Source organism: Pristiophorus japonicus, chromosome 4 (genome assembly GCF_044704955.1).
Source record: "Pristiophorus japonicus isolate sPriJap1 chromosome 4, sPriJap1.hap1, whole genome shotgun sequence".
In the NCBI taxonomy this organism is placed as follows: Eukaryota; Metazoa; Chordata; class Chondrichthyes; family Pristiophoridae; genus Pristiophorus; species Pristiophorus japonicus.
In genome coordinates this window covers 130,864,938-130,881,025 of record NC_091980.1, presented here as the reverse complement: position 1 = coordinate 130,881,025, position 16,088 = coordinate 130,864,938, and the positions used below count along the sequence as shown (strand labels likewise).

Below are 16,088 nucleotides of genomic sequence, written 5' to 3'. Positions count from 1 at the left end.
GCTGGCCTTGAGCTCAGTCATTGCTGGTTTCTGTAGCTGTTACTCGCTTTTTTGCCCACACAATTCAATAGAAAATTCATAGCAGTAGTGGTGCATTTACTGAGCTACCTGCATTAATAACTCTGAATCTAAAGAGTACAGATGCATTTAAGGGGAAGCTAGATAAACACAAGGGAGAAAGGAATAGAAGGATATGCTAATAAGTCTAGATGAAGTATGGTGGGAGAAGATTCACATGGAGCATAAACCACAGCATGGCCCAGTTGGCCCGAATGTTCTTTTACTGTGCTGTAAATTGTAAGTAATTCTTAAAACACGAGCACCTGTAAAGTTTCACCTCGAGTGAGCTGGAGACTTGGTTGAATACATCATCATCATCATCATGATAGTCCATCCCGCGAAATCAAGGAGACTTGCTTCCACTCTAAAAGTGAGTTCTTATAGGGCCAAGTTTCGGCCTGAGTTGCTCCTGTTTTTTTGGAGCAACTGGTTTAGAATGGAGTATCTTAGAAATTTGAATTCTCGGCATTTAGTTTGCTCCAGTTCTAATCAGTTAGAACAGTTTCACTTTGGAACAGAATTTTTTTTTCAAAAGGGGGCGTGTCCGGCCACTTACGCCTGTTTTCAAAGTTTAGGCAGTGAAAACTTACTCCAAACTAACTTAGAATGGAGTAAGTGAAAATTTTTGTACGTTCGAAAAAACCTTGTCTACACAGGTGTAGGTTACAAATTAGTCGTAGGGAATGGGTGGGGAGGGTGGGTTTAAAGGGAAGTTTACAAACATTAAACACTTCAGTTTTACAAATAAAGAGCCATCATCAATAATAAATGATAAATACATCAATAAATCAACCAATAAATCAATCAAAAAAAATTAATAAAAAATAAAAAATGTTTTAAAAAATCAATAAATAAAACATTTTCTACTTACTGACTGCAGCACCGGGAGTCCTCCAACAGCGTGCTGGGACTGCCCCCACAGTGTGTCTCTGTCAGTGTCTCTATCTCTGTGTGTGTGTGTGTGTCTCTCACTCTCTGTCTGTCAGTGTCTGTGTTTCTGACAGTGAGGGGAGGGGGAGAACGGGGGGGGGGGGGAGAAGGGAGAGAGTGAGGGAGAGAGGAGGGAGGGAGGGAGGGAGAGGGGAGGGAGGGAGGGGAGAGGAGGGAGAGAGGGAGGGAGGGAAGGAGATAGGAGGGAGGGAAGGAGAGAGGAGGGTGGGAGGGAAGGAGAGAGGAGGGAGGGAGGGAGGGAAGAAAGGAGCAAGGAGGGAGGGAGGGAGGGAAGGAGAGAGGAGGGAGGGAGGGAGGGAAGAAAGGAGAGAGGAGGGAGGGAGGGAAGGAAGGAGAGATGAGGGAGGGAGGGAGGGAAAGAGAGAGTAGGGGGGAAGGAGGGAAGGGAGGGAGGGAGAGGAGGCTGAATGGCCAGGCCCAAGGCCTCGGGCTGGATTTACAGGTAGGTGGCATCGGGTCTCGGTGGGGGGGGGGGGTCACGGAGGTCCGGTGGGGGGGGGAGGGAAGAGTCGCGGAGGTCCGGGGGGGGGGGGAAGAGAGAGAGTCGCGGCGGTCCGGGGTGGGGGGGGGAGCAGGGGTCGGGTCGGGTGGGAGGAGCCTTATGCACGCAGCCCCAGTGAGGCCATTCGGCCAGGGCTAGGGGCTGCGTGCTTCGGGCCCCTCCCACACAGTTTTGGGCGCATGGAGCTACTGCACATGCGTGCCCACTGTAGCGCGCATGTGCACAGGTCCCGGCACTGTTTTCAGCGCAGGGACCTGGCTCCGCCCCCTACTGCTCGTGCTGCGCCACGCCCAGCTCCAGAGGGCCTCCAGGGAGCTGGAGAATAGGTAAGTTTTTTTTTAGGCGCACTTTCTGGCACGAAAAACGGGTATCCAGGTCCAGGCTGCGCCGTTTTAGGCGCGGCCCGAAACTTGGGCCCTATGTGACTGAACAATCCAATATGGGAATTACAATCTCTGTCACAGGTGGGACAGACAGTTGTTGAAGGAAAGGGTGGGTGGGACTGATTTGCTGCATGCGCCTTCCACTGCCTGCGCTTGGTTTCTGCATGCTCTCAGCAGTGAGACTCGAGGTGCTCAGCGCAATCCCAGATGCACTTCATCCACTTAGGGCAGTCTTTGGCCAAAGACTCCCAGGTGCTGGTGGGGATATTGCATTTTATCAAGGAGGCATTTCCTCTGCCCACCTGGGGAATCGCTTGCCGTATAAGAGTACTGAGTAAAGCACTTGTTTTGGGAGTCTTGTGTCACGCATGCGAACAATGTGACCCGCCGCTTCAATGCTGGGGATGTTGGCATGATCGACGACACTAACGTTGGTGCATCTGTCCTACCAGGGGATTTGCAGGAACAAATATTTGTTAAATACATAAAGCCATCAAACCCATCAGCATGCAAACCCGGGTCGACTCGTGGAACTGTGGCTCATCAATATATGACATTTTGTTACATTGATACTCCATAGGTGCTTTTGAAAGTTGCTAAGGCATTAACCTGGAATGGGTGTACATGGCAATTCAATTGCACCCGAGAGTTCTTAGCTAATTTCCTAAAAATAACTTGCAAACACTGGATTATTGGAGCTGCAACATTAACATTTGAATCCATTCATAGCTGTGAAGGAGAGAAATGTAGATCGAATCCAGGATGATGGTTAGGAAATGCACAGTGGGACCAAATACAAATTGATAGCCGTGTTTCAATTGAGGGTTTAAGCATTGGGGCCAGGGAGAAATGGATTTAACTTCTTGGCCTTTTGCTTTGTCTAATTAATGAAACACATTCACTCCTTCCAAGAGGATTATATTTGGGTGGAGTGTAGTCCATCCTTCAATATCTTATTCATGTGAATCTATGTTGTGTTGGCATGTTATTCAACCATGATGGAAGCAAGCAGAGGAGAAGCTGTCCCAGAACCACATCCACTAGGGTATCCACACCAAGAAGCTGTGCCAGCAAGCTGATGCCACCTGTTGCTTTCCCTCCTTGCCCAATTGTAGTGCACAGAGTTCAGTGTGCTGAGACATTGCTTGTCTGCCTACAAAGCTTAACATAAAGGCTATAGCAGCAGTGGTGAATTCTGTTACTAAACTACTTGGATAACTGAACAGAATCTGTAGTAACTACCAAATACAAATTGCTCTTCACTAATGCCAGGGCCAATAGTTATTAAAATAGGATTCTAATTCAGGACTTTCTTCACGGGACTGAAGTGGTGCAACACTGATTTACTGGCAAAATTTCAGTTTAACATGTTTCAACTTGCAGTTTGTTGGATTAAAAATTGTCATTTATGCAAGGGCTGATTATTGGAACAGGTAATTTTATACAGCTGTCCAAGTCCCAAGCTCTGGAGCTCCCTCCCTAAAACATCTCTGCACCTCCTTAACTCTGCTTTTGGTCACTGGGCCAATAATCCAGCAGGCTGTCAACTGTCTGAATGCACCCTTGAAACATTTTAGATCTTACAACAGGGGCCTGAATGGCCCAGTCAATACAAAAATCAACATTACACAAGAGGATAAACAAATTTCATTGGATTGAATCCCATAGCACTGTTACACAGCCCTGTATAATTCTTGTTTGATGTAAACCACATTATGTTAAATGAAAAATAAGCATCCACTCAAACTTAAAAAGGAGACAAAACCCAATCCAATGTTGAACAATTTATTTAGAGTGATGGTCTCAGCTCTTTGCACAAAGTCACAAACCATCATTTCCTACAGGACAGGTTCTAATTATAAATATATGCACTAAACACAACAAGCTTGATCCAGTCAGTTTAGTCACTCTCCCCCAGGGTGTGCTTGTCAAACAGGTACTCTCCCAAGCCATTCTCAGGGGCTCCCAGTCTCTTCAGGTTGGTGATGTGATTTCCAAGCTTCTTGATCATCTTCACTTGTTCATCCAAGTAGTGGGTCTCCAGGAAGTCACAACTGAAAGAGGGAAACGAGTTATGACCAGGAGCAGATATCAAAGAACTTCAGAGTTTACCCCTCGAGAGTTTGGATTTTAATCCTCTTAAATTGGAGGATAGGTAAGTAGTGCAATTGAAATCAATGGAATTACTGCACCATTTAGACTAAACTTGCTGCACGAGAGTTGCGGGGACACATTTACTAGTCAATGATCACAGTAGGCCAGCCTCCTGTCCCTTCCTACCTCGCCACCCCCACCCCCCACAAAAAAAAACACGCCAACATGAAGCTATTGGACAGAGATCTTTGGAATAGGCTCAAGGACAGCAAGGTTCCACCACCTCCAACTTACCCAGAAACCCACATGAGAAACTTACATGAGGGTCAGTGCTCCCAGTGGAGAGTTTGTGCAGATCCAGCAGACTCTGGTTCACATTCTTCTCCATCTGCAGAGCTCTCTGCATCACCTCCAGACCATTGCTCCACTCATCCTGCTCTGGTTTCTGAAGAGAAAATTCTCATTCATTTAAAATGGATTAAACAAACACAGTATTGAAGGAATTAGGGATGAAAAAAATGTAATCAGAAGTCTAGGATACCATGAAACACTTTGTTAGAATATAGAATTACTGCATTAAGCCATCAACCACTGGAGTCAAAGTGATCAGGTGAATAGCATAGATGTATTTAAGGCGAAGCTAAATAAGTACATGAGGGAAAAAGGAATAGAAGGGTATGTTGCTCGATAAAGCAAGGTGGGAGGAGATGTCTGGAGCCTGATCACCGGCATAGACCAGTTTGTCCAAATGGCTGGTTCCTGTGCTATAAATTGGAACCAACTGCTTTAGAATGTATTGGGATCAATCAGTCTAAGGGGAGCCAGACAGAAGGCCCCTCGTTTATGGAGCCAAACATTGATGTCAGACAAGATGATCCGTCCTCCACGCCGATTCTGGAATTCTATCAGTTTCTCAGCATGCTCTCGTTCCTCATGTGACTGCTCCTTGAAGAACTCAGCAAAGTGACGCAGGGCAACATCATCCCGGTCAAAGTAGAAGGACTGCAGAGCGATCAGAAGCATAGTTGGGTATCACATGGCAGATCCATTATTGTGCGTATTGTACATATAGTCAAACTCAATTTTGCTTCTTTCAAAGGGTTCAAAGTCTCCCTGAATTTCCATGTACAATGTTAAACAAGCTAGCAGCAGCTTACTGACTTCACTTATGTGGTAGAGAGGGGATAATCCCCTCGCAATAGGGAGGCTGGATAATAGAAAATCATAAAAAGTGATTGGCAAAAGGATGAGGACCAGAGGCAGCAATGGGAAACTTTTTTTTTTAAATGCATGGGCTGCTTGAAAAGGATGGAGGAAGTAAATTAAATGGCAACAGTTAAAAATAGACATAATATGGACAAATTTGCAGGGCTTTGGGATCAAGCAGGGGAGTGGGACTAGTTTGATAGCTCTACCAAACTTTCAGGCATGCTTGATGGGCTGAATTGCCTTCTTTGGTGCTATATCATCCCATGGTTACCAATTCAGCTTTGATAGAACATGCTCAAACAATAAGCTTAATCTTGGCACCCAATTGTAGAGTTACAAATGAGAGAGATTACTATTAACAGTACCACTCTAATCATGGTTTATTGACCTAGATCGATGTTGTACAGGCTAGCCAAGGAGCACTACTGGAACTAGAAGCAAACCCCTTAAAGTAGAGATCTAGTCACAGTGCACAAGTCACGTAGTACATCTGGCCCAAGGGTTACTGGCTACATTCATCCCATGGAACCAAAACTAAGCAGCATTCATTTGGCACCTTCAACATTAAACATCAAGGCATTCCAGCAAACAACCAGATACCACCCCTCAGAGTTTGAGGTCATCAGTAAAGGTCAAGGTAGGGAAGCAGAGGGGTTAAGGGAGCGTCCTGCCGAATTAGGGGGAAAATGGCTGAAGGCTTTACCACCAATAAAACAAAGACAGTTAGAGAAAAGACAGAAGGGCAAAAACTGGTACCTAAAGCGAGGAGGTCAAGAACATTAGGAACAGGAGTAGGCCATTCAGCCCCTCAAATCTGTTCCACCATTCAATGGTCAGATCTGCAGCTTAACTCCAATTATCCAGCAAGTCATTAGGAAAGCAAATGGTAGGTTAGCTTTTGTTACAAAGAGATTAGAGTTCAAGAGTAAAGAAGTCTTGCTATAATTATATAGGGCATTGGGGAGGACACACCTGGAGTATTGTCGACAGTCCTGTTCTCCTTACCAAACGAAGGACATACTTGAATTAGAGGTGGAACAACAAAGGTTCACTAGACTTTTTCCTGGAATGAAGAGATGGCCCTATGTGGAAAGATTGAGTAGACTAGGCCAATGTTCCAGAGTTTAGTAGAATGAGGTACAAATCTAATTAAACAAAATTCTTAAGGGGCTTGACAGGGTTAATGAAAATATATTTACCCTAACTGGGGAAATATAGAACCAGGGGGGTCACAGTCTGAGAACAAGGGGTTGGCCATTAAAGACTGAGAGGAGTTGAAATTTCTTCACTCAGAGGGTGATGAATTTATGGAATTCTCTACCCCAGAGGACTGTGGATGCTCAGTCGTTGAGTATTTTCAAGACAGAGGTCAATGAATTTTTGGGAACTACCGAAATTATGGGGATAGTGCAGGAAGGTGGAATTGAGGGAGAAGATCAGCCAAATGGCCTACTCCTATTTCTTATGTTCTAATCTCTTGATACCCTTACCCAACAAAAACCTTGCCCAGGCAGCCACAGCCTTGGGTGGGTGGAATGTGGGAAGCAGGGAGAGAGACTATGTTCCAGAATTCTACCACACGTTTGAAAAATTGCTTCCCGACTTCCCTCCTAAATGGCCTGGTTCTAATTTGAAGATGGAATACCCTCATTGCAAACAGCAAGGTTGGGAAAGGCCATGGAGTGGTTTAGAAATGAGGATATGAATTCTGAATTCCATGCATTGAATGCAGAGTGTATTCCAAACAAACTTCAACTACAAGCTCACAAGAGCCCAGGAAAGTGAGTCATTAAGATTCTCCAAATATGGCTCAGGTACTGCATGGAATAGAGAGGCAGTTTGTTAAAGAATACACAAGGTGATATCTTATATTATAGTATAGCTTTAACAAATGAATTCACTGTGTAACAAGTGAGGGGTGGGCCGGATACAGCACAGAATCCAGTAAATTCACATTGCACAGGTTCCATTGTGAAGTGCTCAGAAATAGAAGACTCAACATGGAGAGGTAAATATAGGAGGAACAGAGCTCCATGTTGACCTGCTGGTTGACAGCAGCCTCACAGTCCTTGTGGTAGTTCTGACGCACTTGAGAAGCCACCCTAATTTGCTTTTCCAAAATTCTAAGCTTTATTGAAGCAAGAAGCTGAGACTTAGCTAATTTCAAACTCCTGTCTTTATACTGCTGGATAATCCAGGGGGGGACAGCCTAGCTGTGAGTGACATTCCTCAATACCCAATCACAAGTTGCAGCCTCTGTCAGAGCACCAATCAAGTAAAGGGAGGAGGGGCCATGACTCCCAGCGCCAGTCATGAACTTTGAAGAATGAACATCATTGACTGACTCTGCTTTTTGCCGGCAATTGTCAATATAAAGTCAAGCATGTACCCCCTTTTTAAAGGAGCATAACCAATAAAGACTGCTAAAAAATATGTTAAAGGAAACTTAAGAAATTAAATTAAAATTCTATACCCGGGGCGATGATGCACTCCAGTCTCTTCTCTCACGGAAGGCTGCGAGCGTGCCGATGGACGCCGCATGCTCCATCTCCAGGGACACCCGGGCGCGAACGTAGCCGCGGAAGAGAGATGGGCAGTCGGACCGAATGAACACCTCGAACAGCCACTGCCCGACCCTGTTGATGGCCCACTTGCCCAGGTTAATTGAATCCTCCGTTGTTTGCAAGTCAGTGTCTTTTTAATAGTTCTGCGCGGTTCAGTGGGTTGAACATTTTCAGGTATCTGCGGATGCAACATCCAAAGGCAGACCAGTGAGTCTGCAAAGCAACCGACAGCGGGTCAGGTGACTGGACAGTGCGTGTGAGGAATGTGACAAGTGCAAGTGCTCAGATACTCCATCACTTCCAAGTTTAGTGAGCACCTGTACACACAGGAGCTAGAATGTGGCGAGGACCGTGGGATTTTGAGTTCTTGTTATGTTACCATGACATTTTACAAACAATGAAATGGACTGCTGTCCAAAAAGAAAGAAAGACTTGCATCCGAATATCTCCTTGCATCTAGACTTCATTGTGGCAGCCTTGGGAACGCTTATCCTATTAGAAAGAAGAAATAATTACATTTATATAGCGCCTTTCATGGTCTCAAGATGTCCCAAAGGTCTTTACAACAAATGAAGTATTTTTGGAAGGAAAGTCAATGTTGTAATGTAGGAAATTACAACAATGCGTGCGGCAGACAATTTGCGCACAGCAAGCTCCCGCAAACAGCAGTGTGATAATGACCAGATAATCTGTTTAGGTTGAGGGATAAATATTGTCAAGGACAACAGAGAGAACTCCCCCTGCGCTTCTTCGAAATACCATCCTGAGATCTTTTATGTCCACCTAAGTGAGCAGCGGTCTAGCGCCTCATCCGAAAGGCAGCACCTCCGACAGTGCTGGTCTTCCTCAGTACTGCCCCTCTGACAGTGCTGGTCTCCCTCAGTACTGCTCCTCCGACAGTGCAGCGCTTCCTCAGTACTGCCCCTCTGACAGTGCAGCGCTCCCGCAGTACTGCCCCTCCGACAGTGCAGCACTCCCTCAGTATTGCGCCTTTGACAGTGCAGCGCTCCCTCAGTACTGCCCCTCCAATAGTGCAGTAGTTCCTTAGTACTGCCGTTCCAACAGTGCAGCACTCCTCAGTACTGCACCTCTGACAGTGCAACACTCCCTCAGTACTGCCCTTCCGAAAGTGCAGCGCTCCTTCAGTACTGTCCCTTGTCTGTCAATATCTAGCTCAATCATCTCTAAATTCTCCACGGTCTCTGCCTCCGCGATTCCCAGACTCAACTCCTGTGTTGGTGGCTTGTGGCCCAGAGCCATTTAGTTTGTGTTCCCACTGTCGAATTAACTTCCCTTCTCTCATTCTCTTGCATGTTCCCAAATTTAATGCCATTTCCCACCCAGCAGCCCATCTCGATACCTTTGTATTTGTAGGACTGCCTCGCCCGTATTATTAGATCCATGCAAGTTTTGAATGTGTGTGTTTTTTTTTATGTTTTAAATATCTGAGAAGACACCTTTTGCACTTGTGCATTCTGTCTGATTTTACATGTACTAAGGTAATTCTGCAGTACATTCTGACGGGGCTTGACAGGATAGATGTAGGGAGGATGTTTCCCCTGGCTGGGGAGTCTAGAATACGTGCTCACAGTTTCAGAATAAGCAGTCGGCCATTTAGGATTGAGATGAGGAGAAATTTCTTCACTCAGTCGGTGGTGAATCTTTGGAATTCTCAACCCCAGAGAGCTGTGGAGACTGCGTCATTGAATACATTTAAGGTGGAGATAGATGGATTTTTGAACGATAAGGGAGTCAAAGGTTATGGGGAACAGGCAGGAAATTGTTGAGGCCAAGATCAGATCAGTTATGATATTACTGAGTGGAGGTGCAGGCTTGAGGGGCCAAATGGACTAATCACATGATGTAAACCTCTCTGCCTCCTTTAAGACACTTGACCATTTCAGCTGTTGTATTACAGCATTGCAACACAAGAATGAAATGCATGAATAGAATTTGCAAGATATACGTAGAATTGAAATGAGGTCTTCAACATGTCTGGATATCTGTCGTAGATTGGGTTTTGTGCAATGAAAAGGGGTTAATTAATTGTCTTTTTATGCAGGGTCCTTTAGGGAAGAGTGACCATAACATGATTGAATTCATGAAGAAATTCTTCAAGAAGATGGAAAGTGAAGTAGTCCAATCCAAAACTCGGGTCATAAATCTAAACAAAGGAAACTACGAAGGTGTAAGGAATGAATTGTCTATGATAGATTGAGAATATTAATTAAAGGTCATGACGATAGATAGTAAATGGCTAACATTTAAGGAACGAATGCATGAATTGCGACATTTATACATTCCTTTCTGGTACAAAAACACAAAAGGAAAATTGGCCCAACCACATCTTACAAAATAAATTAAGGGTAATATTCGATCCAAAGAGGAGTCATACAAAATTGCCAGAAAAAGTAGCAAGCCTGAGGATTGGGAGCAGTTTAGAATTCATCAAAAAAGGATCAAGAGATTGATTAAGAGGGAAAAATGAGTATGAGATTAAACTTGCAAGGATCATAAAAACCGACAGCAAAAGTTTCTACAAGTACGTAAAAAGAAAAAGATATTGAAGATAAATGTAGGTCCTTTACAGTCAGAAACAGGAGAATTTATAATGGGGAACAAAGAAATGGCAGAACAATGAAATACTTCAGCTGTCTTCACAGAAGAGGACACAAATAACATCCCAGAAATGCTAGGGAACTAAAGGTCTAGTGAGCAAGAGAAATTAAATGGAATGAATATGAGTAAGAAAATAGTGCTGGAAAAATTAATGGGACTGAAAGCTGATAAATCGCCAGGGCCCTGATAATCTGCATCCCAGAGTACTAAAAGTGGTAACCATCGAAATAGTGAATGCATTGGTTGTCATCTTTCAAAATTCTATAGATTATGGAACAGTTGCTGCGGATTGGATGGTGGCAAATGTAACCTCACTATTTAAAAGGAGGAAGAAAGATAGATATCTTGATACAAAAGGCATCAAGGGCTATGGGGTAAAAGCATGAACATGGTGATGTTAAAGGATCAGTTTTGATCATATTGAATGGCGGTGCAGGCTTAAAGGGCTGAATGGCCTACTACTGCTCCTATATGTTTTTATGAATATAAATATTAAAATTAACCCAGCAAAGAGAGAAAAATTATTTGGAATGTTCCCACTGGCAGAAGGGTTGAGAACCAGCAGACACAGATTTAAGGTGATTGACAGAAGAACCACAGCGGACATGAGGAAAAACTTTTATGCAGTGAGTGCTTAGCATCTGGACTGCACTGCCTGAGAGGGTGGTGGAGGCAGATTCAATCGTGGAATTGGACAAGTAGCTGAAAGAATAAAAATTGCAGTGCTACAGGGAAAGTGCAGGGGAATAGGACTAGCTGAAGTGCTCTTGGCAAGCCAGCACAGGTTCGATGGGCTGAATGGCCTCGCGGGCTGTAACCAATGTATGACTGTTGCATAGCTGAGTGCAATACTTGTGCTGCAAACAAGTTATGGTAAATGGAAAATAAGCAACCACTCAAACTTGCAAGGAGACAAAACCCAGTCCAATGTTGAACGGTTTATTTAGTTAATTACATTTCACATCAAGAGCCCAGGACACCCACACACCACACACGAGTACTGGTCAGAAGCTTCAGTCACTCTTCCCCAGGGTGTGCTTGTCAAACAGGTACTCTCCCAGGCCATTCTCAGGGGCTCCCAGTCTCTTCAGGTTGGTGATGTGATCGCCAAGCTTCTTGATCATCTTCACTTGTTCATCCAAGTAGTGGGTCTCCAGGAAGTCACACAACTGAAGGAGAAAATGGAAATGAGTTATGACAGTAGCAGATATCAAGGAACATTGGAGGTTACCCTTGGAGTTTGGATTTTAATCCTCTTGGATTGGAGGATAGTTAAGTGCTGCAATTGAAATTGATGGAATTACTGCATCATTTAGATGAAAACTTGCTGTACAAAAGGGTGCTGGGATCAGACATGTACAATATCTCCCCCCAAAAATAGACCCAACACAAAGCTATTGGGCATGGAGATCTTTTAAAATTAAGTTCAAGGACAGCAACTTACCCAAAAGCCCACATTGAAGCATTAGGAACTTACATGAGGGTCAGTGCTCCCAGTGGAGAGTTTGTGCAGATCCAGCAGACTCTGGTTCACATTCTTCTCCATCTGCAGAGCTCTCTGCATGGCCTCCAGACCATTGCTCCACTCATCCTGCTCTGGTTTCTGAAGAGGAAATCACAGTTCCTTTACAATGGATGAAACAAACAAGTATTTTTTATGCCTTCAGATGCTCTGATAATGACTCCACAAGGCAATGTATTGTAGTGACCTTAGTCCATTTAATGCAACTCCAGTGTGAGGATCACACATGGTGGCCTGCCTGTTATACTTGGCCTGGCATACCTGTACAGGTAACCTACAATCTGACTGCAGTGCCCTCTAGTGGCACATATGTAATAGTACAACTAGTAAACAGGTTTGGAAACAGGACAGTATTGAAGGAAATTAGGGATGAAAAAAATGCAATCAGAAGTCTAGGTTACCATGAACCAATGTGTTAGAACATAGAATGACTGCATTAAGCCAATCACTGGTGTCACATTGATGGTGAATATCAGATGTATTTAAGGGGAAGCTAAATAAGTACATGAGGGAAAAAGGAATAGAAGGATATGTTGCTCGATAAAGCAAGGTGGGAGGACAATGTCTGGAGCCTGATCACCGGCATAGTCCAGTTTGTCCAAATGGCTGGTTCCTGTGCTGCAAATTGTTCCCAATACATTCTAAAGCAGTTGGTTCCAATCAGTCTAAGGGGAGCCAGACAGAAGGCCACTTGTATATTGAGCCAAACCTTGATATCAGACAAGATGATTCGGCCTCCACGCTGATTCTGGAATTCCATCAGTTTCTCAGCATGCTCACATTCCTCATGTGACTGCTCCTTGAAGAACTCAGCAAAGTGACGCAGGGCAACATCATCCCGGTCAAAGTAGAAGGACTATGGAGAGATCAAAAGAGTAGTTGATTATTGCATGGCAGACCCATCCTCAGACATTGTACAAGAAGCCACTCATTTTTCTTCCTTTCAAGGGCTGTCTCACTGAACTTGTATGTACATAGTTATGGAAACTAACACCTACTCAACTAACCTCACAAAGACATTGGATAATCTCAGCTCCAGCAATAGGGAAACTGGCAAATGGAAACTTCACAAGAACAGGAGTAGGCCGTACGGCCCCTCGAGCCTGCTCAGTTATTCAAGATCATGGCTGATCTGATGATGGACTCTTCTCCACTTCCCCGCCCGCTCCCCCATAACCCCTTGTCATTTAAGAAACTGACTATTTCAGGCTTAAATTTATTCAATGTCTCAGCTTCCACAGCTCAGGCAATAAATTCCAGATTGACAAACCTCAAGAAATTTCTCATCTCAGTTTTAAATGGGCAGCCCCTTATTCTAAGATCATGCCCTCTAGTTCTAGTCTCCCACGTCAGTGGAAACATCCTCTCTACATGCACTCAGTCAACCCCCTCAAGCTTATACATTCCAATAAGATCACCTCATTCTTCTGAATTTCATTTTTATCCTTTTAAATAAAGATCTGCTCTTAGATTTTTTTTCTGCCAAAGTGCATGAACTCCCTTTCCAACAGTCAAAAATTTGCCCACTCACAGCCTGCTTATGTCCTTTTGCAGAATTGTGTGTCCTCCTCACATGTGACTGATGAAAAAGCTGGGAGGAACAGCAAACTAGGCTATGTTACTAACTTGGAAGAAGGAACTGGGTGTAATATAGATTGTAAATAGTTGGGGTCCCAGCACTGATCCCTGCGACACTACTAGTTACTAGTTGCCAACTAGAGAATGAACCATTTATCCCGAATCGGTTCCTTAGCCAATCCTCTATTCATGCTAATATATTACCCCCAAAGCCCATGAACTTTTACCTTGTGCAGCAATCTTTTATGTGGCACCTTGTCAAATGCCTTCTGGAAGTCTAAATACACCAGTCACTGGTTCCCCTCTATCCACCCTGTTCGTTACATCCTCAAAAGAATTCCAGCAAATTTGTCAAACACAACTTCCCCTTCAGGCAGAGTCAACATGGATTTATGATCAAATTTTGCTTTTCCCAAATGTCCTGCTACTTTAATAATGGACTCCAACATTTTCCCAATCACAGATATTAGGCCAACTGGTCTATAGTTTCCTGCTTTTTGTCTGCCTCCTTTTTTAAAATAGGGGCATTATATTTGCAGTTTTCCAATCTGCTGGGACCGCCCCAGAATCCAGGAAATTTTGGATAATTACAACTAATGCATCCACAATTCCTGCCGCTACTTCTCTTAAGACTCTAGGATGCAAGCCATCAGGTCCAGGAAATGTATCTGCCTTTAGCCCCATTATCTTACTAAGTACTACCTCCTTAGGTGATTGAGATTGTATTAACTTCCTCCCCCGCATCGCCCCCCCCCACCCACCCACCCCATAGCCCCTTGACAATCCACCATTGGAATGTTGTTACTGTCCTCTACCATAGACAGATACAAAATATTTGTTCAGATTTTCTGCCATCTTTATGTGCCCCATTACTAATTCCCCAGTCTCATCCTCTTACTGATTTGCACAAATTTGCAGGCTATGGGAACACATGGAGTTGTATCGCTTCACCCAACATTCAGCAAGGCACAATGGACTGAATGGCCTCCTGTACTGCATCATTCCATGATCACCAATTCAGCTTTGATTGAACATGCTCAAAACTGGAACCTTAATCTTGGCACCCAATATTCATTGTAGCTCTGGAAATTAGTGAAGGAATTGCCACAAAATTTATACACTGGTCACCAGTAGCACATTCCAATAATCATTGTAGATTGACCCAAATATATTTTCTTTAGGCTAGTTGAGGGGCAGTATTGGAAGTCAAAGCAGCTTCCGAAACTAGAGATCTAATCATAGTGTAGTATTCATAACATACAAAAAAAGGAGAAAAACCAGCTGAATTTTACTGGCTACATTCATGCCAAGGAACTAAAACTACCACAGGCAGCATTAATTTGGCACAGTCTACACAAATCAAAGCATTGTAGAGGAGAACCAGAGACCACAGAATAAAAGTTATGAGAACCTCTCAGAATTTAAGGTGCTTGTGAAGGTCGCAGGGTAGGAAAGCAGAGGGGTTAAAGGAGAGGCCGCTGAGCACAGACAATTGATGATTAACTTTTTTTGTTTTATTGGTGGTTAAAGTTGGAGGAAAGACAGAGGGATACAAACTGGTGTTTAAAATTCAGAGGTTAGAAACACTAGGAACAGGAGGGAAGCAGAAACATTTGAAACACTTTCTTCCCATCCTCCCCCTGTGGAGGTGAGGGATGGCTGGGAAAGAAAGGGTTTCAGATTTCCACCACATTTGTGGGAAAGAATACTTCCTGACTTCCCGCCTAAATGGCCCAGCTGTATTTTTATGACATCACCCATTGAACCAGCAATGTAAGGAAAGTCCATGGAGTGATTTAGAATGAGGATACAAATTCTGAATTCCTCACATTGAATGTAGAATTTATTCCAAATAAACTTGATCAAGCTAAAGAGCCCAGGAAAATGTTTAAAGATAATCAGATGATGATGATTCAGCTACTGCAAGGAACAGAGAGAGTTTGTTAATGAATTCACAGGAAGATAAATTGTATTATATTGTAGCTTTACAATGAATTAACGACATAAATTGAAGGGGGTGTGCAAATAGAAAAAGGTGGTTTGGGTACAGCACAGGATTTCATAAATTGACATTACACAGTCTCCATTGTGAAGTGACAAAAATCACAAAACTCACCATAGAGAGATAAAAATAGGAGGAATTGAGCTCCATGTTGATCTGCTTATTGACAGCATCCTCACAGTCCTGGTGGTAGTTCTGACACACTTGAGAAGCCATCTTAATGTTTTATTTTTTCCAAAGTTAAAAAATGTATCAAATTACAAAGGTAACATTTAGCAAAGCTCAAACTCCTATATTTACACTGAGGGATAATCCAGGGTGTGGCACTCTTGATGATGAGTGACAGTCATCAATACCCAATCAGAAGTTGCAGCCTCTCAGAGCACCAATCAAGTAAAGGGAGGAGGGGGATGGACTCCCAGAGCCAGTCAGATCTTTGAAGAATGAGCTTCATTGGCTGATAACTCAATGAGGATCTCAATTGTCCGAACTTTCCTCAAACACAGTTCAAATATCCCGAGTCACAGGTTTAATTGGATCCTCTATTCTTTGGGCTAATTATTGGAATGTTTAATTCAACTATCAGAATCACTTAAACAATAAG

At 43.7% G+C, this 16,088-nt stretch overlaps 1 protein-coding gene across 1 annotated transcript; it reads right to left on the bottom strand.

Annotated features, from left to right (window-relative positions):
- Window positions 1-11,395: 11,395 nt before the first annotated feature.
- LOC139262219 (ferritin heavy chain, oocyte isoform-like) lies at window positions 11,396-15,700 on the bottom strand. Its single transcript, XM_070877363.1, has 4 exons — window positions 15,599-15,700; window positions 12,614-12,760; window positions 11,860-11,985; window positions 11,396-11,551 (listed from the first exon to the last, which is right to left on the bottom strand). The coding sequence occupies exons 1-4, from the start codon at window positions 15,698-15,700 to the stop codon at window positions 11,396-11,398; spliced, it is 531 nt and encodes a 176-aa protein (XP_070733464.1).
- Window positions 15,701-16,088: the final 388 nt, after the last annotated feature.